We start from the raw sequence: 27,897 nt of genomic DNA, 5'->3' as shown, positions 1-27,897 counted from the left end.
GTGAGTAAAAAAAAAAAAAATTTCCAAATGTTTATTTTTTATTTTTTTAGGCACATTCATGTTTTTTTTTTTTTTGGGTGGAACACCACTTTAATATTTCCTGGACACCGCTAACAGATGATGAGTCATGGTTGTTAAGGACACAGGAGGCCGGCTTCCGGCCTGCTGCTTAACAACCAGCTATTCTTCACACAAAATTCAAATCGGTCTACCGTTTTTTTCGACCAATCCGAATTCTAATCGTTCTGAAAAGTTGAAATTTGTTAGAAAACGTATAAATTAAACAAATCTTAATGAAAACAAAACGAAACAAAACTAATTTCAAAACCAAACAAATTCCATAACAAAACAAAATGAGTAACATAACAAAACAATTTTTTTCATTCTGCACATGACTACTTAGTACCAGTCTTCTTGGCTATGAATGGCACAGATTTGTGGAGGTGACACCTAAAAGTACGAGTCTGTATAAATTGTGGCCTTAAACAGGGTAAAATTCCTTTGTGACCCCGATATACCAATCAGATGAATGTCAGGATGAAAGTTCTAAATGACCCTCATAGTTATAGGTGTAAATGACAGAAGTCTGATCCTCTCTGATTGTACAACCTGACAGCCAATCATTATCCACATACCAAATCCTCCTTACTGTTTCTGTTCATCGCACCACAAATTCCTTTTTTTATTGTTTGTGCTTCTTCCAGGTGATGTCATCTCAGGCGATCTTCTGATGTCATGGGGTTCTTATTCTCCAAATCCTACTCCTCACAAGGTATGACTGCTGATCCTGACAATCCTTTCCAATGTTTTCCTCCCCTCACATCTCCAGAGATTGGAATTAGATGATAGGACACCTTATGTCTCCATAGTCTGGACATTTCCTGTAGACATCTGGTCAGTCCACCCATTAGAAGAGTTCAGGAGCTTTCATCAATTCCACCATCACATTCCCGTGTCTTCAGATTTTATTTATCATTGATGGAAATGCTCTTCTGAGATGGTCCAGTGATCCATAATGACTGGATGACCTAATTTTTTTTAAACTATCTTTTTATTTATTCAAACAAGTTATCAGAACATATAAGAAAGGAAACCACAAAATATTGCATTCACAAAAGAATTGATATTCAATACTTCCCAAACCAAAAAAAAGAAGAGAGCGTATTCCCAAGTGTCTTATATGGCTCAGCTCAGAAATGATACAGTATCAAGCATGACAATCGGAACACATTAAATAATGATATGATTGTAGCACAAAAAGAAACGCATATCTAATATATACATAGAGCGAGTATATGCATATTGAGTTGGCATTATTCATTAGTAGGGATGAGCCGAACACCCCCCGGTTCGGCTCGCACCAGAACCCGCGAACGGACCGAAAGTTCGCACGAACGTTAGAACCCCATTGACGTCTATGGGACTCGAACGTTCGAAATCAAAAGTGCTCATTTTAAAGGCTAATTTGCATGGTATTGTCCTAAAAAGGGTTTGGGGACCCGGGTCCTACCCCAGGGGACATGTATCAATGCAAAAAAACTTTTAAAAACGGCCGTTTTTTCGGGAGCAGTGATTTTAATGATGCTTAAAGTAAAAAAAAAAAAAAGTGAAATATTCCTTTAAATATCGTACCTGGGGGGTGTCTATAGTATGCCTGTAAAGTGACGCGTGTTTCCCATGTTTAGAACAGTCCCTGCACCAAATGTCATTTTTAAAGGAAAAAATCTCATTTAAAACTGCTTGCGGGTTTAATGTCATGTCGGGCCATGGCAATATGGATGAAAATCAGTGAGACAAACGGCATGGGTACCCCCCAGTCCATTACCAGGCCCTTTGGGTCTTGTATGGATATTAAGGGGAACCCCGCACCCAAATTAAAATAAGGAAAGGTGTGGGGCCACCAGGCCCTATATACTCTGAACAGCAGTATACAGGCGGTGCAAACAAGACAGGGACTGTAGGCTTGTTGTTAAGTAGAATCTGTTTGTAATTTTGAACATTTTTAACGTGTTTAGCTCCAGCCAAAAAATCTTTTCTAAGCTTTTTGGAAAACATAGGGAAGGGTTATCACCCCTGTGACATTTGTTTTGCTGTCTTTCCTCCTCTTCAGAAGATTTCACCTCACTTTTTTGTCCCAATGAAAAATGTTTTTTGAAAATTTGGGTTTTTTTGTGGAACAAGGATTGGAAAGCATCAGTGGAAAGGAGAAATTGTTTTCCCATATTAACTCTTACAGGAGAGAATTTCCCTTCCTAGGGGTAGATTTCATCTCACTTCCTGTTGTCTCCTTCCGTTTGCAAGTAGGAGTCGTTTGTAAGTTAGATGTTTGAAAGTAGGGTCCTGCCCTATATACTCAGCAGAAATTTGGGCCTTAGGTGTTGCTGTGGCCACAACACTGTAAGCCCTCACAGGGCCCTGCTGTGAAATATTAGATCAAGAATTGTAATTACATGCCCCTGTTGAACAGGAGCTGAAAAATTAGGCCTTAGGCACTGGTGCTGGTGCCACAACACTGCAACCCCTCACAGACACTCTAGTTGGAACGCAGGAACGAGCCCTGCTGCAAAGTTTTGCTTCAAAAATTGTAATTACACGCCCCTGTTAGACAGGGGCAGAAAAATTGGGCCTTAGGCACTGGTGCTGGTGCCACAACACTGCAACCCCTCACAGACACTCTAGTTGGAACGCAGGAACGAGCCCTGCTGCAAAGTATTGCATCAAAAATTGTAATTACACGCCCCTGTTAGACAGGGGCAGAAAAATTGGGCCTTAGGCACTGGTGCTGGTGCCACAACACTGCAACCCCTCACAGACACTCTAGTTGGAACGCAGGAACGAGCCCTGCTGCAAAGTATTGCATCAAAAATTGTAATTACACGCCCCTGTTAGACAGGGGCAGAAAAATTGGGCCTTAGGCACTGGTGCTGGTGCCACAACACTGCAACCCCTCACAGACACTCTAGTTGGAACGCAGGAACGAGCCCTGCTGCAAAGTATTGCATCAAAAATTGTAATTACACGCCCCTGTTAGACAGGGGCAGAAAAATTGGGCCTTAGGCACTGGTGCTGGTGCCACAACACTGCAACCCCTCACAGACACTCTAGTTGGAACGCAGGAACGAGCCCTGCTGCAAAGTATTGCATCAAAAATTGTAATTACACGCCCCTGTTAGACAGGGGCAGAAAAATTGGGCCTTAGGCACTGGTGCTGGTGCCACAACACTGCAACCCCTCACAGACACTCTAGTTGGAATGCAGGAACGAGCCCTGCTGCAAAGTATTACATCAAAAATTGTAATTACACGCCCCTGTTAAACAGGGGCTGAAAAATTGTGCCTTAGGCACTGGTGGTGGCGCCCAGAACCAAAAATGTTCTTACAAGCTATCAGCGTGATGATTGAGGAGGAAGAGGATAATTACTCAGGGATAGTCACTCAGCATCAGCATAGGCAATCTTTGAAGGGATCTGAGATTTCAAAAAAAATTATTCGGTTACATCAGCATCAGGTGCTTGGTAGCTGGTGGTGATCCAAGACTCATTCATTTTTATGAAGGTCAGCCGATCGACCGAGTCGGTGGACAGACGCACCCTGTGATCGGTTACCACGCCTCCAGCAGCACTGAATGTGCGTTCCGAAAGAACGCTGGATGCAGGACAGGCCAGTAGCTCAATTGCATACTGTGCAAGCTCTGGCCAGTGATCCATCCTCAAGACCCAGTAACTCAGAGGATTTTCGGTGGGAAAGGTGTCCAAGTCTGATCTTGCCCCTAGGTATTCCTGCATCATGTAAAACAGACGCTGGCGATGTTTGCTGGAACCGATCATACCTTGGGGCTGCGGACCAAAAAATTGTCTGAATGCATCGGTCAGACGGCCACCTTCTCCACCGCTCCTTCTTTGACTGACCGAAGCCTCAGCAACACGTTGTCCAGAAACAGGAGTTTGTAACCTCCCAGTCTCTGGGAACGCGTTGCACAGACCTTTCTGCAAGGCCTCCCGAAGATGTTTCATCCTCTGCTCCCTCTGCGATGGCAAGATAAGGTCCGCAACCTTACCCTTGTAACGTGGATCAAGGAGGGTTGCCAGCCAGTATTGGTCCTTCTCCTTGATACCACGAATACGAGGATCCTTACGCAGGCTTTGCAGGATCAGGGAGGCCATGCAGCATAGGTTTGCTGAGGCATTCGGTCCGGAGTCCTCTGGGTCACTAAGAACGACATGGTCCGCAGCCACCTCCTCCCAGCCATGTACAAGTCCATGTGTATCTTGGGACTGATCCCTTAAAGACTGCTGCTGATGCGGAGTGCCAGGCTCCACCTCCATACTGACACAATCTTCCTCCTCTTCCTCCTCGTCCTCTTCCTGTGTGATCGGCGGGCACGCAGGAACACTGTCTGGATAAAGGGGGCCTTGAGAGCTAAGGAAGTCCTCCTCTTCCTGCCTCTGTTCTGCCTCAAGTGCCCTGTCCATTATTCCACGCAGCGTGTGCTCCAACAGGTGGACAAGGGGGACAGTGTCACTGATGCATGCACTGTCACTGCTCACCATCCTCGTGGCCTCCTCGAATGGTGACAGGACAGTGCATGCATCCCTGATCATGGCCCACTGGCGTGGGGAAAAAAAACCAAGCTCCCCTGACCCTGTCCTGGTGCCATAGTCGCACAGGTACTCATTGATGGCCCTCTGCTGCGTGTGCAGCCGCTGCAGCATGGCCAACGTTGAGTTCCACCTGGTGGGCATGTCACAGATTAGGCGGTTCTTGGGCAGGTTAAACTCCTTTTGGAGGTCTGTCAGCCGAGCACTGGCATTATATGACCGGCGGAAATGCACACAGACTTTCCTGGCCTGCCTCAGGACATCCTGTAAGCCCGGGTACCTGCCCAAGAACCGCTGCACCACCAAGTTAAGGACGTGAGCCAAACAGGGCACATGGGTCATTTGTCCCTGTCGGAGGGCAGAGAGGAGGTTGGTGCCATTGTCGCAAACCACCATTCCTGCCTTAAGTTGGCGTGGCGTCAACCACCTCTGAACCTGCCCCTGCAGAGCTGACAGAACCTCTGCCCCAGTGTGGCTCCTGTCCCCCAAGCACACCAGCTCAAGCACCGCATGGCATCTTTTGGCCTGCGTACTTGCGTAGCCCCTTGAACGCCTACGGAGCACCGCTGGTTCCGAGGAAGAGGCCATGGAGGAAGAAGAAGAGGAGGGGGTGGAGGAGAGAGGTGTGTCACAATCAGCATTTTGGAGGCGTGGTGGCGGAACAACCTCCAACACTACTGCACCTTGTCCTGCATCCTTCCCAGCTGCCAGCAGAGTCACCCAATGCGCCGTGAAACTTAGGTAACGTCCCTGTCCATGCCTGCTGGACCATGAGTCAGCGGTAATATGCACCTTACCGCTGACTGCCCTGTCCAGCGAGGCATGGACATTGCCTTCCACATGCCGGTAGAGAGCCGGAATCGCCTTCCGTGAGAAAAAGTGGCGTTTGGGTACCTGCCACTGAGGAACCGCACATTCCACAAACTCACGGAAGGGGGCAGAGTCTACCAACTGAAAAGGCAGCAGTTGAAGTGCTAGCAATTTTGCCAAGCTAGCATTCAACCGCTGGGCATGTGGATGGCTGGGAGCAAACTTCTTTCGGCGGTGCAGCAGCTGGGGCAGGGAAATTTGCCTGGTACAATCTGACGTCGGTGTACCAAAAGCAGATTACCCACAAGTACTTGGCTGTGACACACCTAATTCTACACCTTCATTCCTCTCACTGCAGGTCTCAGAGAGGACTGAAGGTCTAGTGGGGTTGGAAATCTCAGCTGATGAGGAGCAAGGAGAGATCCTCTTTGTTCTTTGGTGTGGGTCTTTTAGATACGCTTGCCAACGAACTGCATGGCAGGTCAACATATGTCTGGTCAAGCATGTGGTACCCAAGCAGGAGATGTTTTGGCCACGCGAGATACGCTTGAGACATATGTTGCAAATAGCAGCGGTGCGATCTGATGCACTCGTCTCAAAAAAGGCCCACACCAAAGAACTTTTTGAATAACGCGCAGAGACTGCAGCGCCCTGCACATGTGGAGCTTTGGGGTGTGATGCAGTCAATGTGCTGCCCTTAGGCTGGCCCCTGGAGGGCATCCTGCCTCGTTGGTGATGTGCTGCCGCCTCCTCCTCCTCCTCCTCCTCCTCTCTCCTATCAGGCACCCACGTTGAGTCAGTGACCTCATCATCCCCTCCCTCCTCATCACTGGAGCAAACCTGGCAGTATGCTGCAGCAGGGGGAGCATGACTGCCAGATTGCTGTCCTTCTTGGGCACCCCCTCTGTCCGTGCTCATGTTACTGCCTTCATCGAGCTCAGTATCGTCATCAGAGCCTTCCAAACGCTGGGCATCCTCCTGGAGCATGTACCCAACACTGTGGTCAAACAGTTCGAGGGAATCCTCATGAGGACATGGTGGAGCTAGGGAAGGAGTCACTGATGACATTGAGCTGAGGGAAGAGGCCGCTGCTTTGCCAGACAAAGCACCCTGGGCATGGGTGAGAGAGGATGAGGAGGATGAGGACGGCTTGGTCATCCACTCGACCAAGTCTTCCGCATGTTGCGGCTCAACACGGCCAGCTGCCGAAAAAAAGGCCAAGCGTGTCCCATGGCCACGTGCTGATGAGGATGCACCGTCTCCACGACCAGCACTAGACACAGAGCCTGCTTGCCCTCTCTTATTGGCTTGTGACTGTCTGCCTCTCCTTCTTGGCCTTCCAGACATACTAATGGCCTGTAGCTGCACTAAGCTGGGATAGAACACCTGTAATTTTCTTCAAGTAGCTTTATATACTGTAACCAGACAAGCCTGCCTGTCAGTAGGAAGATAACAGGAACGGATCTAGCTGTACACTGTGAGCAGGACGCACTGTACTAAATGTAAATAGTCTAGCTGCCTGACCGTGGTACTAATAGGATCAAATAGAACACCTGTAATTTTCTTCAGGTAGCTTTATATACTGTAACCAGACAAGCCTGCCTGTCAGTAGGAAGATAACAGGAACGGATCTAGCTGAACACTGTGAGCAGGACGCACTGCACTAAATGTAAATAGTCTAGAAGATAACAGGAACGGATCTAGCTGAACACTGTGAGCAGGACGCACTGCACTAAATGTAAATAGTCTAGAAGATAACAGGAACGGATCTAGCTGAACACTGTGAGCAGGACGCACTGCACTAAATGTAAATAGCAGGAACGGATCTAGCTGAACACTGTGAGCAGGACGCACTGCACTAAATGTAAATAGTCTAGAAGACAACAGGAACGGATCTAGCTGAACACTGTGAGCAGGACGCACTGCACTAAATGTAAATAGTCTAGAAGATAACAGGAACGGATCTAGCTGAACACTGTGAGCAGGACGCACTGCACTAAATGTAAATAGCAGGAACGGATCTAGCTGAACACTGTGAGCAGGACGCACTGCACTAAATGTAAATAGTCTAGAAGATAACAGGAACGGATCTAGCTGAACACTGTGAGCAGGACGCACTGCACTAAATGTAAATAGCAGGAACGGCTCTAGCTGAACACTGTGAGCAGGACGCACTGCACTAAATGTAAATAGCAGGAACGGATCTAGCTGAACACTGTGAGCAGGACGCACTGCACTAAATGTAAATAGCAGGAACGGATCTAGCTGAACACTGTGAGCAGGACGCACTGCACTAAATGTAAATAGCAGGAACGGATCTAGCTGAACACTGTGAGCAGGACGCACTGCACTAAATGTAAATAGCAGGAACGGATATAGCTGAACACTGTGAGCAGGACGCACTGCACTAAATGTAAATAGCAGGAACGGATCTAGCTGAACACTGTGAGCAGGACGCACTGCACTAAATGTAAATTGCAGGAACGGATCTAGCTGAACACTGTGAGCAGGACGCACTGCACTAAATGTAAATAGTCTAGAAGATAACAGGAACGGATCTAGCTGAACACTGTGAGCAGGACGCACTGCACTAAATGTAAATAGCAGGAACGGATCTAGCTGAACACTGTGAGCAGGACGCACTGCACTAAATGTAAATAGTCTAGATAGAAGATAACAGGAACGGATCTAGCTAAACTGAATACAGTGTATATATATATATGCAACACCTGGGATGCATATATATACACAATACACTGTAAGTGCAGCTAACTGACTGACTGTTCTGCCTAATCTAGCTAACTCAAATCAAATGACACTGTCTCTCTCTCTCTCTATCTCTCAGCACACCGGAACACACACTACACAGGGCCGCCTTGCAGGCGGCCTTATATAGTGTGGGGTGTGTACTAAATCCCCTGAGCCATAATTGGCCAAAGCCACCCTGGCTTTGGCCAATTACAGCTCTCTCTACTGACGGCGCTGTGATTGGCCAAGCATGCGGGTCATAGTGCATGCTTGGCCAATCATCAGCCAGCAATGCACTGAGATGCCGCAGTGAATTATGGGCCGTGACGCGCCACACGAATTTAGCGCGAACGGCCCATAACGTTCGCAATTCGGCGAACGATCGAACAGCCGATGTTCGAGTCGAACATGGGTTCGACTCGAACACGAAGCTCATCCCTATTCATTAGACATTTAGTGGGAATATGTATGAATGTCAGAAAGAGTAGAAGGAAGAGAGAGTGAGTGAGAAGGAGAAAATTGAGAGGGCTATCCAATGTACTCCATGTTTAAAAGGAGCTTGCTGGCCCACACCCACCTCTAGGATAGAAGAAAAGGTATGTATAGCGATAGCTGGGGGGTGGTCAGGGAGTATATTCTATGGTATGTCACAGCTCCCTAACCCTATTATGTTTATCCAAGGAATCATTTAAGGCAACCATTAGATATTCCAATCTTTATACATCCCGGATACTAGGATAAAGCTCTGTCAGAGAAAGAGGCTCATGCTGTTTACATTTAAACGCCACTAAACATCGTGCAGCTGTAAGGATGTGTGACAACAGCAGATGTTTTGGAGAAATTAGAAGGGGGTAATCACATGAGAAACCTTTTAGACATGATGGGTAAGGACTAGGGATGAGCCAAACACCCCCCGGTTCGGTTCACACCAGAACTTGTGAACAGGCAAAAAATTTGGTCGAACACCGTTAACCACTTTAGCCCCGGACCATTATGCTGCCTAAGGACCAGAGGTCTTTTTCCAATTTGGCACTGCGTCGCTTTGACTGCTAATTGCGCGGTCATGCAATACTGTACCCAAACAAAGTTTGTGTCCTTTTCTTCCCACAAATAGAGCTTTCTTTTGATGGTATTTGATCACATCTGCGGTTTTTATTTTTTGCGCTATAAACGGAAAAAGACAGAAAATTTTGAAAAAAAATGATATTTTCTACTTTTTGTTATAAAAAAAATCCAATAAACTCAATTTTAGTCATACATTTAGGCCAAAATGTATTCGGCCACATGTCTTTGGTAAAAAAAATGTCAATAAGCGTAATTTCTTTGGTTTGCGCAAAAGTTATAGCGTCTACAAACTAGGGTACATTTTCTGGAATTTACACAGCTTCTAGTTTATGACTGCCTATGTCATTTCTTGAGGTGCTAAAATGGCAGGGCAGTACAAAACCCCCCCAAATGACCCCATTTTGGAAGGTAGACACCCCAAGGAAATTGCTGAGAGGCATGTTGAACCCATTGAATATTTATTTTTTTTGTCCCAAGTGATTGAATAATGACAAAAAAAAAAATATATATTTACAAAAAGTTGTCACTAAATGATATATTGCTTACACAGGCCATGGGCCTATGTGGAATTGCACCCCAAAATACATTCAGCTGCTTCTCCTGAGTATGGGGATACCACATGTGTGGGACTTTTTGGGAGCCTAGCCGCGTACGGGGCCCCGAAATCCAATCACCGCCTTCAGGATTTCTAAGGGTGTAAATTTTTGATTTCACTCTTCACTGCCTATCACAGTTTCGGAGGCCATGGAATGCCCAGGTGGCACAAACCCCCCCCCAAATGACCATTTTGGAAAGTAGACACCCCAAGCTATTTGCTGAGAGGCATATTGAGTCCATGGAATATTTTATATTTTGACACAAGTTGCGGGAATGTGACACTTTTTTTTTTTTTTTTGCACAAAGTTGTCACTAAATGATATATTGCTCACACAGGCCATGGGCATATGTGGAATTGCACCCCAAAAATACATTTAGCTGCTTCTCCTGAGTATGGGGATACCACATGTGTGGGACTTTTTGGGAGCCTAGCCGCGTACGGGGCCCCGAAAACCAATCACTGCCTTCAGGATTTCTAAGGGTGTAAATTTTTGATTTCACTCTTCACTGCCTATCACAGTTTCGGAGGCCATGGAATGCCCAGGTGGCACAAAACCCCCCCAAATGACCCAATTTTGGAAAGTAGACACCCCAAGCTATTTGCTGAGAGGCATGGTGAGTATTTTGCAGCTCTCATTTGTTTTTGAAAATGAAGAAAGACAAGAAAAAACTTTTTTTTTTCTTTTTTCAATTTTCAAAACTTTGTGACAAAAAGTGAGGTCTGCAAAATACTCACTATACCTCTCAGCAAATAGCTTGGGGTGTCTACTTTCCAAAATGTGGTCATTTGGGGGGGGGGTTTGTGCCACCTGGGCATTCCATGGCCTCCGAAACTGTGATAGGCAGTGGAGAGTGAAATAAAAAATTCACGCCCTTAGAAAGCCTTAAGGCGGTGCTTGGTTTTCGGGGTCCCGTACGCGGCTAGACTCCCAAAAAGTCTCACACATGTGGTATCTCCGAACTCAGGAGAAGCAGCAGAATGTATTTTGGGGTGTAATTTCACATATTCCCATGGCATGTTTGAGCAATATATCATTTAGTGACAACTTTGTGCAAAAAAAAAAAAAAAAAAAAAATGTGTCTCTTTCCCACAACTTGTGTCACAATATAAAATATTCCATGGACTCGACATGACTCTCAGCAAATAGCTTGGGGTGTCTACTTTCCAAAATGGGGTCATTTGGGGGGGTTTTGAACTGTCCTGGCATTTTATGCATAACATTTAGAAGCATATGTCACACATCACCCACTCTTCTAACCACTTGAAGACAAAGCCCTTTCTGACACTTTTTGATTACATGAAAAAGTTATTTTTTTTTTGCAAGAAAATTACTTTGAACCCCCAAACATTATATATTTTTTTTAAAGCAAATGCCCTACAGATTAAAATGGTGGGTGTTTCATTTTTTTCTTTCACACAGTATTTGCGCAGCGATTTTTCAATCGCATTTTTTGGGGAAAAAACACACTTTCTTTAATTTGAATGCACTAAAACACACTATATTGCCCAAATGTTTGATGAAATAAAAAAGATGATCTTAGGCCGAGTACATGGATAACAAACATGACATGCTTTACAATTGCGCACAAACGTGCAGTGGCAACAAAATAAATACATTTTTAAAAGCCTTTAAAAGCCTTTACAGGTTACCACTTTAGATTTACAGAGGAGGTCTACTGCAAAAATGACTGCCCTCGATCTGACCTTCGCGGTGATACCTCACATGCATGGTGCAATTGCTGTTTACGTTTGACGACAGACCGCCGCTTGCGTTCGCCTTAGCGCGAGAGCAGGGAAGGACAGGGGTGCTTTTTTTTTTTCTTTATTTTTTTTTTTGCTTTTTTATCTTATTTTTAAACTGTTCATTTCATTTTTTTTTTTTTTATCATTTTTATTGTTATCTCGGGGAATGTAAATATCCCCTATGATAGCAATAGGTAGTGACAGGTACTCTTTTTTGAAAAAATTGTGGTCTATTAGACCCTAGATCTCTCCTCTACCCTCAAAGCATCTGACCACACCAAGATCGGTGTGATAAAATGCTTCCCCAATTTCCCAATGGCGCTGTTTACATCCGGCGAAATCTAAGTCATAAAATGCTTGTAGCTTCCGGTTTCTTAGGCCATAGAGATGATTGGAGCCACTCTGATCTCTGATCAGCTCTATGTTCAGCTGGCAGAATCACCGGCTGCATTCTCAGGTTCCCTGTTGAGACAGGAGAGCCAGAGAAAAACACGGAAGACGGTGGGGGGGGCTAGGATTGCTAGGATTGCTTTTACATGAAAGCCGACTGCTGGCTGAAAAGAATGATACCAAGATAATACCTAAACCTGCAGGCATCATTCTGGTATAACCACTCAAAGTCGTGAATGGCGTACCTGAAGACAAAAAAAATGGTTAACAATAAAACACAGTAAACAGTAAAGTATAAAAAATTGCATACCTGAAAAACAAACATGATAAAACATAATAACAATAGAACATTGCAGAATAGAGTACAATAAAAAAGAGTAGAACAATAGAGAGAGAATAGAGAGATAGAGAACAATAAAACGACAACAATTTTTTTTTTATTTTATATATATATATATATATATATATATATATATATATATATATATATATATATATATATATATATATATTTTTTTTTTTTTTTACACTTTTTTTGTAACTAACTTTTATAACGGTAACCGTTTCCAGGTTCGGGTCTCTCAAAATGCGATGGCATCTTGGGAGACCCTGTGAAAGTGTGTCTAGTCTGTGCAATGCTGTACCCTACGCTAATACTCAACTAGTGTATGGTAGCGTTCAAAACATTCACCAATGCAAAGACCAGGATTGTCAGGACAGGGGGGACAATAATAGCGGGTGTCACGCCTATATCCGCGCTTGCTGCAGACACAACATCTTTTTGGGGGGGGTTCGTTGGGTAGGGGTACTCGGGAGGACATAAAGAAAATGCCTCTCATGCAGCCGACTGCATTTGGTTGGGGATGTGAATGGGGGAAGTACGGGTGCTGCAGAAGTGGTGGGTTCCCAATTAGGATTGGCGAATGCAGCAGGAAGGGCACTATGGGCACGACGGGCCTGTGTTTGTCTTCTTTTTGGTGGCAGCGGGACACTACTTGAGCTTGCCACCTCACCAGCTTGAACTGCACTTATGGGACTCGCCACGTCACCAAGTGTTACTGCAGTGCTGGTTTGACTACGACCGGGGTGTACTAGGCCGCTGGTGCTTGCAAGTTCACCAAAACGCTACCAAAAAAACTGTTAGCGATCACAGGGATCAGGCCTGACTGCGAACGCTGCAGTTATGCGTTTAGTGTTTTGTAAGTGTCAGTGATCGATCGATACTGCACTTGGGTGGGCTGGGCTGGGCCGGACGGAGGGGCAAAACGCAGGTGCTAGCAGGTATCTGGGCTGATCCCACTAACACTGCGTTTTTGGGAACCCTAAACTGCTGGGGACACTAGTATAGATCTGATCGGATCAGATATTGATCCGATCAGATACTATACCACTAAGGGAGGTGTACGGTGCGTGCGTGGGTGTTAGTGGTACTGGCGCTAACCTGCGCTGCTTGGGGCCGGTGCTTGCCAGTTCACCAAAATGCTACCAAAAAAACTGTTAGCGATCGCAGGGATCAGGCCTGACTCTGCGAACGCTACAGTTATGCATTTAGTGTTTTGTAAGTGACAGTGATCGATCGATACTGCACTTGGGTGGGCTGGGCTGGGCCGGGCGGAGGGGCAAAACGCAGGTGCTAGCAGGTATCTGGGCTGATCCCGCTAACACTGCGTTTTTGGGAACCCTAAACTGCTGGGGACGCTAGTATAAATCTGATCAGATCAGATATTGATCCGTTCAGATACTATACCACTAAGGGAGGCGTATGCTGCGTGCGTGGGTGTTAGTGGTACTGTCACTAATCTGACGCTGCCTGGGGCGACGCATATCACCGCCGGGCGATCAGGGGGCTAAACCTTTATTCGGTAATAAACGGCGGGTGCCCTGACACTATAAAAAAAAACGAACTAACCAGCGTCACCCGTAACACTTATACGGTGATCAGTGGTGAAAGGGTTAACTAGGGGGCAATCAAGGGGTTAAAACCTTTATTAGGTAGTATATGGGGGTCCCTGTCGCTATAAAACGCTGACGGCGAACCTAAATATTTACCTCCCTAACTAGCGTCACCAGCGACACTAATACAGCGATCAGAAAAATGATCGCTTAGTGACACTGGTGATGGGGGGTGATCAATCGGTTAAAACTTTATTAGGGGGGGTTAGGGGGGTACCCTAGACCTAAAGGGGGCTAATCCTAACTGTCCTAACACAGTAACTGTCACAAACTGACACCATGCAGTAATCAGAAAAAACAAAACAAAAAAAAAACTGCTTGGTGTCAGTTTGTGACGGGGGGGGGGGGTGATTGGGGGGCGATCGGGGGGGGGGGTCGGGGGTGTTTTGTGTGCCTGGCATGTTCTACTGTGTGTGTAGTGTTTGTGCACTCACATTGATGTCTTCTCTCCTCGGCGCCGGAACGGAAAATACCGAGCTGAGGAGAGATGACATCATTTCCTTTGCTGCTGTTTAGCATACAGCAGCAAAGGAATGTTCCCATTGGCCGGCGGCGATCGCGAGGGGGGCCACGAACGGATGGCCTCCCCCTCACCTCCGATCGCCGGGGGACAAAAAAGGACCGATCGGACCCCCCACCCGCGGGAGGCAAATCACGTATATGTACGTGATTTTGCTTGCCCGTGCCGCCTTGCCGATGTACATCGGCGTGAGGCGGTCCTTAAGTTGTTAAAGTCTATGGGACACGAACATGAAAAATCAAAAGTGCTAATTTTAAAGGCTTATATACAAGTTATTGCCATCAAAAGTGTTTTGGGATCCGGGTCCTGCCCCAGGGGACATGTATCAATGCAAAAAAAAGTTTTAAAAACTGCAGTTTTTTCAGGAGCAGTGATTTTAATAATGCTTAAAGTGAAACAATAAAAGTGAAATATTCCTTTAAATATCATGCCTGGGGAGTGTCTATAGTATGCCTGTAAAGTGGCACAGTTTATCTGTGTTTAGAACAATACCACAGCAAAATTAAATTTCTAAAGGAAAAAAATTAATTTAAAACTGATCGTGGCTGTAATGAATTGTCAGTTCCCAGCAATATAGATAAAACTCATTGAAAAAACGACATGAGTTTCCCCCCAGTCCATTACCAGGCCCTTTGGGTCTGGTTTGAATATTAAGGGGAACCTCAAACCAAAATAAAAAAAAAAAATTGCGTGGGGTCCCCCCAAAATCCACGCCCTTCAGGTCTGGTATAGATTTTAAGGGGAACCCTGCACCAAAATAAAAAAATTGGCATAGGGGTCCCCCCCAAGATCCATACCAGACCCTTATCCGAGCACGCAACCTGGCAGGCTGCAGGAAAAGAGGGGGGATAAGAGAGCGCCCCTCCTCCTGAACCGCACCAGGCCACATGCCCTCAACATGGGGAGGATACCAGGCCTCATCCCAACAACCCCTGCCCGGTGGTTGTGTGGGTCTGCAGGCGGGGGGGCTTATTGGAATCTGGAAGTCCCCTTTAACAAGGGGACCCCCAGATCCCGGCCCCCCCATGTGAATTGGTAGGGGTACATTGTACCCCTACCAATTCACAAAAAAAGTGTAAAAAATAGTAAAAATAACAGGAGACACTTTGGAACAAGTCCTTTATTAAAAAATAAAAAAATAAAAATGTCCCGCGATGTAAATCCATCTCATGCCACCCGACGAACCAAAGAAAAAACAATACAACAGCTCTGCCTCCATGGGAGGCTCCTGCACATTGCACGCTTCTTGCTTTGACAGCTGTTATATAGCTGAGGGTGGGGTCACTCGGTGACATAAATTGGGTGACCCCGCCTTCATCTAACATCACGTGGCATCAGAGGGGGGTGGGGTAACCAGTTTACGTCACTGGGTGGCCCCACCCTCAGCTTTCACCTCAGCTGTCAAGGAGAAGAAGCTCGCATTGTGTGGAAGGCCTCCCATGGAAGTGGAGCTATTGCATTTTTTTTGTTTTTTTTTCAGTTCATCGGGGTGGCGTGAGATGTATTTACATGGCGGGGCATTTTTATTTTTTAATAAAGGTCTTGTGCCAAAGTGTCTCTTGTTATTTTTTACTATTCTTGACTTTTTTTTGTGAATTGGTAGGGGTACAATGTACCATTACCAATTCACATAGGGGGGCGGGATCTGGGGGTCCCCTTGTTATTGTTTCACTTTAATCATTAATAAAATCACTGCTCCTGAAAAAACGGCCGTTTTTAAAACTTTTTTTGCATTGATATATGTTCCCTGGGGCAGGACCCGGGTCCCCAAACACTTTTTAGGACAATAACTTGCATATAAGCCTTTAAAATTAGCACTTTTGATTTTTCTTGTTAGTGTCCCATAGACTTTAACGGTGTTCCGCGGCTTCCAAATGTGCCGTGAACACCGCATAATGTTTGTTGTTTGCCGAACGTCCGAACAACCAAAGTTCCGCCCGAACTTAAGCTCGGGCCAAAACTATTCCCCCATCCCTAGTAAGGAAATGTACTGCTTGCCAATAAGTTTCGATGAGTGGGCAAGACCAGTAGATATGTTGGAGTGAGCCTAAACTGTCCTTACACCTCCAGCATCTATTATCTGCTGTGGCATATACAGAGTGTAGTTTATCTGGTGTATATTACCAATGGAAGAGTATCCTCTATTGGTTTCTTTGTATAAAGTGCAAATAAAGCTCTTGGCCGCCATATCAAGTCCATATAGTTTTTCAGGTTGTAAAGGGTAATTCCTCACCCAACATTTGTTGCCATCTTTGCCATCTTGTAGATTTGTTTTGTTTTGTAGGAGGATGGGAGGGTGAAGAAATTAGGACCTTGTATATTTGGGAGATTAGCCTTGCTAGATGGGCTATCTAAACAAATTTTGTTACACAAAGGCAGTTTAGAGAATTGAAGAGATTTTGTCAGACTGGGCATAATGGTGGATTTGCAAATATTCGTAAAATTCTTGTTGTGGAAAATTGTGGGCTTTTTGAAGGTCTTGAAAGAATCACAAAATCCTATTTCTGGGGTCCACCGATTGGCCATAGTTAAATAGGACTTTATTTTTTCAAGCTAGAAACATCTGGGAAGTCAAGTCATCTGAAACAGCAGGGGTGAACAAAAAGGAGGTAGCTGGAGAAGCTTTGGTTGTAAGGGAGTGTTGCCTATGAGCCTGCTGGCATAAAGTATAGAGAGTAGAAATGGGCTGAAGTAATTTAGCCGAGTTCTCTAAGGTGGTGGAGCTCCCGATTACCCCAAATTTTATGGCCTTTTGTGTAGTGGTCGGGGGAATCCTTTGTCTATAAACCTAAGGAGAAACCAGCCTTGTGTTACATGACACATACTGCTAGGAAATTTGGGCGTAATCGGCATTCTTAGTTTACACTAGGGATGGGCCGAACACCCCTCAGTTTGGTTTGCACCAGAACTCTCAAACAGAGAAAAAGTTCAGACCTGAGCCGCAAACTCTATTAAAGTCTAAGGGACTGAAACATGAAAGCTTATATGCAAGTTATTGGCCATAAAATAGGAATGGGGACCCGGGTACTGCCCTGGGGGACATGTATCAATGCAAAAAAAACACAAAAGATTTTTTTTTAAAGGAGCAGTGATTTTATTGATGCTTAACCCTTTGCCGACCAGCCTCCGTCATTATCCCACGAGCTGTCGTAGCTGTACGTTGGCTCCTTTAAGTGGGATAGCAGGTGCTGTACTGCGGGGGTGCCGATGCTCGTGACTAGCGGTCGCGATGACCGCTGGCCACATGTGATCGTGGGCGCGAGAGGCAGAACAGGGACGTGTGTGTGTAAACACACAAATCCCTGTTCTGTGAGGAGAGGCAGATCATGAGTTCCTATTAGTTAGGAACCATGATCTGTCTTCTCTTATAGTCAGTCCCCTCCCCCCACAGTTAGAACACACACTACGGTACACAGTTAACCCCTTGATCACTCCCTAGTGTTAACTTCTTCCCTGCTATTGACATTTGCACAGTAATCAGTGTATTTTTATAGCACTGATCACTGTATTATTGTCAATCGTCCCAAAAATGTGTCAAAAGTGCCTGATGTGTCTGCCATAATGTCCCGATAAAAATCGCAGATCGCCGCCATTACTAGTAAAAAGAAAAAACCATAAACATATCTCCTATTTTGTAGACGCTATATATTTTGCACAAACCAATCAATATACGCTTATATATATGTAGAGGAATGCATATCGGCCTAAACTGAGGAAAAAAATTGCTTTTTTTTTTTAAATGGGGATATTTATTATACCAAAAAGTACAAATGTTTTTTCAAGATTGATGCTTTTTTTGTTTATAGCGCAAAAAATAAAAACCGCAGATGATTAAATACCACCAAAAGAAAGCTCTATTTGTGGAAAAAAAAGGACGTAAATTTTGTTTGGGTACAGCGTTGCACGACTGCGCAATTGTCAGTTAAAGAGACGCAGTGCTGTATCGCAAAAAAAGGGCCTGGTCATTGAGCAGCCAAATTTTCCGGGGCTGAAGTGGGTAAAGTGAAAAAAAACAAAACAGAAAAATCCCTTTAAATATAGTGCATGGGAGGTCCACTTAGTCTGCAAGGCAACTTTTTTTTTTTTTTAAATGGCATCGGGTCCCCCCATAATCCATAACAGACCCTTTATGAGCATTCAGTCTGGTAGGCCAGGAAAGGGGGGGCAAGCGAGCATCCCCCCTCATGAACCATACCAGGCCATATGCCCTCAACATGGGGGGGTGCTTTGGGGGAAAGGAGGGCTCTGCCCCCCACTTTCCCAAAGCACCTTGTCTCCATGCTGATAGGGACAAGGACCTCTTCCCGACAACCCTGGACAGCGATTTGGGGGGTCTGCAGGCAGAAGGCTTTTAGGAATCTGGAGGGGCCCCCCAGATCCTCACCCCCCTTCTCCAAAAAAAGTGTCAAAAATAAAGACAGGAGGCAGTTTTTGACAATTCCTTTATTAAAAAAATAACAAAACAATGTCCCCGGTGTAGATCCATTCTCAATCATGTCATGGCCGCACTGCCGGACCTGAAAAAAAGCAAAGGCTAACTGCCGAATGCCTTTTCCTCCATCTGATAGTTTTTAAATAGGTAAGGGGTGGGGCCATCTGGTGATATCACCGGGTGGCACCAACCCCTTGTAACATCGCCGACTGGTGCTTGCTGGGTTGGTGACGTCACAAGGGGCGGTGCTACTAGGTGACATTACCAGGTGGCCCTGCCCCTTACCTATTTAAGAACTGTCACACAGTGGAGCAGGCACACAGCGGTTTTTCTTTCTTCCCGGGCGGAGATCTTTTTTTCCATGTACGGCGGTGTGGCGGGAGTCGTGATTGACGATGGAAATACATCAAGGGACATTGTTTTTTATGTTGTTTTTTTTTATAAAGAAATTGTCAAAAAGTGGCTCCTGTCTTTATTTTTGACCATTTTTTTGGTGTATAAGTAGGGGTACAATGTACCCCATACTCATTCACTCAGGGGGGCAGGATCTGGTTAAAGGGGGCTTCCATATTCTGATAAACACCCTGTCTGTGCTTCCCGCACCTTAACAACCTTTTGACTGTGCGCTCCGTGGGTGAACATCCCGCTTATCTCCCCAAAAAATCTGTGTGTTTGGTAGACACCCGAATGGGCAGAACTTATGCTTGGCCCGAACCGTTCACCCATCCCTAGTTCACACTGATCAGACACATCATTATTCAGGGGGAAGATTTTTTTAAGGATATATTGTTCCTATATCACTACTTATAATTGATAAACTTGATGTTTGAAAATAGTCACCCCCTACATACTGTACTGTACATACTGAGATATATTTAAAATAACTGATATGTGATTGTGTCAGCATTCACACAACCATCAAGAATAAGCCTCATAATGTACCTAATAGGTTTATTTCCTATGATAATCTGGTTCATCTAGTCGACATAATGTGGCATTCTCCTAAAATATCTCAATCAGGTAAATATCACATTATGGCCACTGGATGGAGCCAAAACTTATTAAATACATTATGGGGCTATTTTGTGAAGGTGGACTTTTTTGGCTCCTAGGTGTTTTCATCCAATAATTGTCTATCTGAGAGGTAACTCACCATCATGAATGCATTCATGTGATACTATTACAGGGAAGTCAATCCCTCCATGGGATAATGGACATATTGGGAGATATTTTCCTTTCCTTCTATATGCTCTTTTTTGCATTGCCGGCTGCCAGTACAGACGTATCTGCTGTCATGTGTCAGAAATCATCCAATCAGGTTCAATGTTTGTGGTTGTTGCTTGTCCTCTTTGCAGGGTCAACTCCTGAAGTTTTGGGAAATGTCCCACCAACCCCCGGGGATCTTATTATATATTCTCTGGAGAATCTGAATGAACATGACTTTAAGAAATTTAGGAACAAATTGTCTGATTTCTTCAATGGAGATAAACGTCCCATCCCCCGAGGAAGACTAGAAAAGACAGATTGGATCACCACCAAGGACCTCCTGATAGACACATATGGAGAAGAAGCGGCTCTGGATGTCACAATTAAAGTCTTTACACTGATCGGTCTGATGGGACCTGCAAATGACCTCCAGGAGAGGAGAGCAAAAAATGGTGAGTTCCCGTCTATAATGACTATGACTGAACTGTCCAGCACCCAGCTTTAGTGATTCTGTCAGTATACAGCTTACTCCAGTCTGGACATATGAACCAGATATTATAGCTGACCATACAAGACTAGCCGAAAATAGCTTATATTAGAACTGGAACTTTTTATTGAAAACTCACACGGAATATATATACCACACAATCAGGTGAACGGTTGATCACATTACCCTAACAATACAAACCGTAAACAGGAATATAATTAACATTGCTAAACAACAACCAACATAAACTATGCTAATCTATCTCTAGCAACTAATAGCTGACAGTAATATAATTAACATGAGATAATTAATTAGTCACTTAAACCAACCTAGGTCCCTACAACAGTGAATACAAAGTACTGTACAATATACATTATTACAAGTATAAACACATCCCACAATGGTTCTATAACAAAGTACAGTGGTCACAAACAATGCCCATTTCCTACCAATTCCTGATCAATATCTGTGTGAGGAAGAACTAGGAATGTCACCCAGGGAAAGCCAGTGACCACTCAGGAGCTTCTAACCGGATGAAATATTCTTTACTTAGGTAAAAACTCTTGTGTTGGTGTACCCCTATCTATTTGCTAGTACCCTACAGAAATACTGAGCTACCCAGGGCTATCTTCTGTATGGCATATCTGACAAAGCCCTTGCAGACCTGCCTGTCTACTACACATGTGCACAGATGGTGACTTGAGACCCTTACACCAAATCCTCCTGATTCAAGTCCACAGCAATCCCCAGCAGCCTGGAGGACACTTCTTCAGGACCCTGAAGTACATATATGGTTCAGACTCAGTTTTGAACTCCGGTTTGGTTCGCTTCAGAACATGCGAACAGGCAAAAAAAAATTTCTAACACACGAACACCATTAAAGTCTATGGGACACGAACATGAATAATCAAAAGTGCTCATTTTAAAGGGTTATATGCAAGTTATTGTTATAAAAAGTGTTTGGGGACCTGGGTCCTGCCCCAGGGGACATGTATCAATGCAAAAAGAAGTTTTAAAAATGGCCATTTTTTCTGGAGCAGTGATTTTAATAATTGTTATAGGGCGTACACACGGTCGGACTTTGTTCGGACATTCCGACAACAAAATCCTAGGATTTTTTCCGACGGATGTTGGCTCAAACTTGTTTTGTCTACACACGGTCGCACAAAGTTGTCGGAAAATCCGATCGTTCTAAACGCGGTGACGTAAAACGGAGCAGTGGCCAATAGCTTTCATCTCTTTATTTATTCTGAGCATGCGTGGCACTTTGTCCGTCGGATTTGTGTACACACGATCGGAATTTCCGACAACGGATTTTGTTGTCGGAAAATTTTATCTCCTGCTCTCCAACTTTGTGTGTCGAAAAATCAAATGGAAAATGTCCGATGGAGCCCACACACGGTTTGAATTTCCGACAACACACTCCGATCGGACATTTTCCATTGGAAAATCCGACCGTGTGTACGAGGCATTAAAGTGAAACAATAAAAGTGTAATATTCCTTTAAATTTCGTACCTGGGGGGTGTCTATAGTATGCCTGTAAAGGGGGGTGCATGTTTCCCGTGTTTAGAACAGTCTGACAGCAAAATGACATTTCAAAGGAAAAAAAGTCATTTAAAACTGCTCGCAGCTATAATGAATTGTCGGTCCGACAATACACATAAAAGTTCATTGATAAAAACAGCATGGGATTTCCCCACAGGGGAACCCCGAACCAAAATAAAAAAATAAATGCATGGGGGTCCCCCTAAATTCCATACCAGGCCCATCAGGTCTGGTATGGATATTAAGAGGAACCCCACGCCAAAATAAAAAAAAAATGATGTGGGGGTCCCCCTCAAAATCCATGCCACACCCTTCAGGTGTGGCATGGATTTTAAGGGGAACCCCGTGCCAAAAATTTTTAAAAATTTTAAAAAATCCATACCAGACCCTTACTCGAGCACGCACCTGGCAGGCCACAGGAAAAGAGGGGGGGCGATAGAGCACCCCCCCTCCTGCACCATACCAGGCCACATGCCCTCAATGTAGGAAGGGTGCTTTGAGGTAGCCCCCCAAAGCACCTTGTCCCCATGTTGATGGGGAGAAGGGCATCATCCCCACAACCCTTGCCCGGTGGTTGTGGGGATCTGTGGGCGGGGGGCTTATCGGAATCTGGAAGCCCCCTTTAACAAGGGGACCCCCAGATCCCCCCCCCGTGTGAATTGGTAATGGGGTACAAATGTACCCCTACCATTTAATAAAACAAGTGTCAAAAAGGTTAAAAAACACAAGAGATGGTTTTTGATGAGTCCTTTATTAATTTCTTCTTCTTTTGGCTTCTTCTTCCATCTTCTTTCTTCTGGTGTTCCTTCGGGGTTCTTCTTCCTCCATCTTCTTCTTCATCTTCTTCTGAAGAAGTTCATAGCCAGTAGCCAATAGCTGCCCTAGCGTGGGTTATCGTCCATAAGACTAGCATACAGACGAGCGGATTTTTCAACCTGACTCGAGTCCGTTGGAAAGATTTGAAGCATGTTTCAAATCTAAAGTCCATCAGATTTTCGACTGGAAAAGTCCGCTGAAGGTCCAATGAAGCCCACACACGATCGTATGGTCCGTCGGACCAGTCCGGTCGAAAAGTCTGCTCATGTGTGCGCTGCATAAGTCCTGATATTGATGCAAATTCATTGAGCAATGAACATAACTCTGGCAAGGAGGAATTTGGGGAGGATAAAAATAGTACAAGGTCATCTGCGAAGAGTGCGCATTTATGATTATTTTGGCCACATTGAATCCCTCTGATATTTGGATTAAAACGAATGGCTTTCGCCAAAGATTCAATCATTATAGCGAATATCAGGGGCAAAAGGGGGCAGCCCTGGCGTGTGCCCCTGCCAATCTTAATTAGGTCAGAGAAGAGTCCCTGAAGTCTGACTCTGGCAACTGGTGTTGAATTAAAGCCATCCGAGTGCCCTTTGTCATGGAATTGAAGAATCTAGTGAGGTAGGCTGTCAGGAGTTCAGAAAAAAAATTTATAATATGGGGAAGAGAAGCCATCAGGTCCTGGCGCTGTACCATATTTGAAGGCTTTTATAACTTCTGACACCTCCTCAATGGGAATGGGAGCGTCCATTTCATCTTTATGGGTAGTCGTCAGAGTTGGTAGATGTAGGTTGTCTAGGAACATTTCCATTTTAGAGGGGTCGGAACCTATCTCCGCCTTATATAAATCAGCATAAAAGTCCTGGAATGCCTTCATTATGCATTGTGAATTCAGGGTAAAGGTACCATCCGCCTGTTTGATTTTAGGAAGGGCGTGTGAGGGAAGCATGGGTGACAATTTATGAACTAGCATGGTTCCTATTTTGTCTTTAGTCTGGCAAAACTTGGCCCCGTCCATCCCATAGATTTATCCTCCTTTGTTGTAAGAGCCAAATTTAGGGCCACTAGAGCAGCATCCAGCTTGGAAATAGGGACACTGGAGGGATCTCTTTTATGATGTTTGCATAAAATAGTAAACTCATTCTCCAATCTCTCTAATTCTGACATCCTCTCTCTCTTTCGTCCTGCTGAAATTTGTATTAGTTTGCCTCTAATGGTCACCTTGCGCGCCGCCCATAGAGTTTCTGCAGAAATATCACCCACATCATTAAGGCAAAAGTATTCCTGCAGAGCCCCCTGTATTTCAGACACTATAATGGGATCCTTCAAAATAGATTGATTAAGAGTTCAATGAGAAGCATTGGACGCTGTTTCCTGTCTTCCGTGGAACGCACGCTATCAGCGGCGATCGCGGAGGTTTTCTGAATGCCTGTTTGCAATCCTGATCTTGTGAGTAGTGCTGCTAAGCGCATTTGAATATTTCTCCACAGTACTTCACCATATCATCTTCTTTTGTTTTTGGGTGGAATATGATGTCCTGCACTTCCAAACATGTATCCCATTGACAACGATCCAGGTTCCATCCCATTTGCCTTTTGAACTGCAACATTTCAGGTGACCGATTGTTATTATAGGCTGAGGGTTATAGCCTACCATCGCTGGTCAGCGGGATTTTTTTTTTTCCAGGAATTTGCACATTATTCCAGTTTATGTCACTTCATGTGTGTTAATTCATTGTCACTTTGTCACTTTGTCCATGCTGGCATTATGTCTTTTTAGATTTTTTCTTGCCAGTATGTTTATTTACGTCACATGTTTTAGCCTAGCGTTTATACAATAGGTGTAATTTATTCATGATCACACCATTATCTATACAGTTATCTTCTCGTGTATTTATTTATATATATTTTTTGAGTGTTGTTCTATTGCCAGCGCTGTATTTATTCGTTTCACAATGAGAAGCATGTTTTCCACAATTATCTCTTCTTATGGTTAATAGAACCATAGAATGGTCTGACCAAGCTACATCTAAGATAGAGGATGTAATGGCCAATGGAATATGATGTATAGAGACAAGAATGTGATCTATACGCGAATAAGACTGGTGTGGATTTGAATAGTGAGAAATATCTCGTATGTTTGGATTTAGTTCCCTCCAAATGTCAGTTAAACCATACTGAAAAATTATTTGCGCTATTTGTAAACTAGCTCGACTGGGTCTAACTGAATGTGCTTTAAGTGGATTAGATTTATCCAGACCAGTGTCAAAGGCTGTATTAGAATCACCTCCTATAATTATTACACCTTCCATAAGTGGGCCTAGGGTCTTGAACAGTTGTCTAAAGAACTGTATTTGCCCTTTATTAGGAGCATAGTAAGAAATAAAAGTAAATAACTTATCATCAATCGTACCCTTAACCAGTAAGAACCTCCCCTCCGGGTCCCTATGTTCCATCTTAAAATTAAATTTGCATTGTTTAGAAAATATAGTCGCTACTTCCTTCATTTTGTTTTCAGCATTAGCCAAATAAAATACTGGGAAGTGTGCAAAACGAGGGGGTGTACTGCAGTGGAAAATGAGTTTGCTGTAAGAGAACTACATCAATGTGATGAGCACGATATACCTGAAAGTCTTTCCGTCTCTTGACTAGGGAATTCAAACCCTGAGTGTTATGAGAGATAATACGTAGAGGGGAAGAAGTAGCATTACTATCAGCCATGGAGCAAAAGGAAAATAACTCACAATAACTCACAATAACTCGTCAATTCACAGTCACCTACCCCATTCAATTCCATGTGGTAGAAAAGGTAGACAAGACAAGATCATTTACTATTATTAGGAGTAACACTTCTAAATACACCTCATAGGGATATCTCATCGGCAGGTAGGCTAGAAGAGAAAAGAAGTTAGAAGGAAAGAAGAAAAAAAGGATTAGACATAGAGAGACATCATTAATATATAAAGTACAGAAAGGCCATAACCAGGCCCAGAATGGGGGGAGGCATAAGACTCCCTCCTCTCATTCATAACAATATAAACGGCCTATAAAAAGGGCTAGTAACCTACCACCAGGGGCGTAACTAGAAATCACAGGGCCCCATAGCAAAATGTTGTATGCCCCCCCCCTCACCCCACAATAAAAAAAAATGAACTAATGCCATTGAACAACAGATTACCACACCCATGTGGCACAGTACCCAGGCAGCTTATATTAATTTCAAACAACAAAGTATGCAGTATACTGTATGCAGCAGAGCTGGGCGATTTTCTCCCAAAAAAATGTGCGATTTAAAAAAAAAAAAAAACTCAATTCACGATTTGAATCGAGTTTTTTTTTTTTTGATAGACACCGCGGCAGTCCTGAGGAGCTGCGGACAGGAGTTTTTAGGCGAGGCCGCGGCTTCATCCTAGTCCGCGGCGTCCGGCCTCGCGGACTAGGCCGAAGCAGCGGCCTCGCCTAAAAACTCCTGCCCGCAGCTCCTCAGGACTGCCGCGGTGTCTATCAAAAAAAAAAAACTCGATTCCTGGTGAAAATAAAAAAAATCAGAAAAAATCGATCTGCTGAAAATTTGAATCGATTTAAATCTCAACTCGATTCAAGATTCAAATCGATTTTTCCCCAGCCCTAGTATGCAGCCCCTGAAAGACACACATGCATACCCACATCAGTACAGACACCCAATACCTTAGTGCAGACCCCCCCAGCAGTACAGACACCCCTCAGTGCAGGACCCAACCCCCCCAGCAGTACAGACATTCCCCCCAGTGCAGACCCCCCTCAGTACAGACACCCCCCAGTGCAGACCCCCCCAGCATTACAGAACCCCCTGCATTACAGACACCCCTCTCAGTGCAGACACCCCCAGCAGTGCAGACCCCCCTCAGTGCAGACCCCCTCAGTAGTACAGACCCCCCCAGCAGTGCAGACCCCCCAGCATTACAGAGCCCACCTCAGTGCAGACCCTCATCAGTACAGACACCCCCCAGCATTACAGACCCCCCTCAGTGCAGACCCCCATCAGTACAGACACCCCCCCCAGCATTACAGACCCCCCTCAGTGCAGACCCCCATCAGTACAGACACCCCCCCAGTGCAGACCCCCCCAGCATTACAGACCCCCCTCAGTGCAGACACCCCCACCTCAGTGCAGACCCCCCCAGCAGTACAGACACCCCCCCTCAGTGCAGGACCCCCCCATCAGTACAGACACCCCACCTCAGTGCAGGACCCCCCCAGCAGTACAGACACCCCCCTCAGTGCAGGACCCCCCAGCAGTAGAGATCCCCCCTCAGTGCAGGACCCCCCCAGCAGTACAGACACCCCCCCTCAGTGCAGGACCCCCCAGCAGTACAGATTTAAATCTCAACTCGATTCAAGATTCAAATCGATTTTTCCCCAGCCCTAGTATGCAGCCCCTGAAAGACACACATGCATACCCACATCAGTACAGACACCCAATACCTCAGTGCAGACCCCCCAGCAGTACAGACACCCCTAGTGCAGGACCCAACCCCCCCAGCAGTACAGACATCCCCCCAGTGCAGACCCCCCTCAGTACAGACACCCCCCAGTGCAGACCCCCCCAGCATTACAGACCCCCCTGCATTACAGACACCCCTCTCAGTGCAGACACCCCCAGCAGTGCAGACCCCCCTCAGTGCAGACCCCCTCAGTAGTACAGATCCCCCCAGCAGTGCAGACCCCCCAGCATTACAGACCCCCCCTCAGAGCAGATCCTCATCAGTACAGACACCCCCCAGCATTACAGACCCCCCTCAGTGCAGACCCCCATCAGTACAGACATCCCCCCAGCATTACAGACCCCCCTCAGTGCAGACCCCCATCAGTACAGACACCCCCCCAGTGCAGACCCCCCCAGCATTACAGACCCCCCTCAGTGCAGACACCCCCACCTCAGTGCAGACCCCCCCAGCAGGACAGACACCCCCCCTCAGTGCAGGACCCCCCCATCAGTACAGACACC

At 45.2% G+C, this 27,897-nt stretch overlaps 2 protein-coding genes across 2 annotated transcripts in view; both read left to right on the top strand.

Moving 5' to 3' along the window:
• LOC141133842 (phospholipid scramblase 3-like) overlaps positions 1-27,897 on the top strand; it is a 599,764-nt gene that overhangs the window by 142,398 nt on the left and 429,469 nt on the right. The gene's annotated exons all lie outside the window — the stretch shown is intronic.
• The window catches only part of LOC141134392 (NACHT, LRR and PYD domains-containing protein 3-like), a 284,164-nt gene continuing 276,112 nt past the window's right edge, over positions 19,846-27,897 (top strand). Inside the window, exons 1-2 of the mRNA XM_073623957.1 lie at positions 19,846-19,876; positions 20,212-20,514. Of these exons, the coding sequence (XP_073480058.1) occupies positions 19,846-19,876; positions 20,212-20,514 (334 nt within the window). The remainder of the gene's footprint in view (positions 19,877-20,211; positions 20,515-27,897) is intronic.

This window comes from Aquarana catesbeiana, linkage group LG03, assembly GCF_042186555.1.
Source record: "Aquarana catesbeiana isolate 2022-GZ linkage group LG03, ASM4218655v1, whole genome shotgun sequence".
Lineage (NCBI taxonomy): Eukaryota > Metazoa > Chordata > Amphibia > Anura > Ranidae > Aquarana > Aquarana catesbeiana.
The sequence above is the reverse complement of the archived record's forward strand: the minus strand, read 5'-3'. Positions and strand labels throughout refer to the sequence as shown.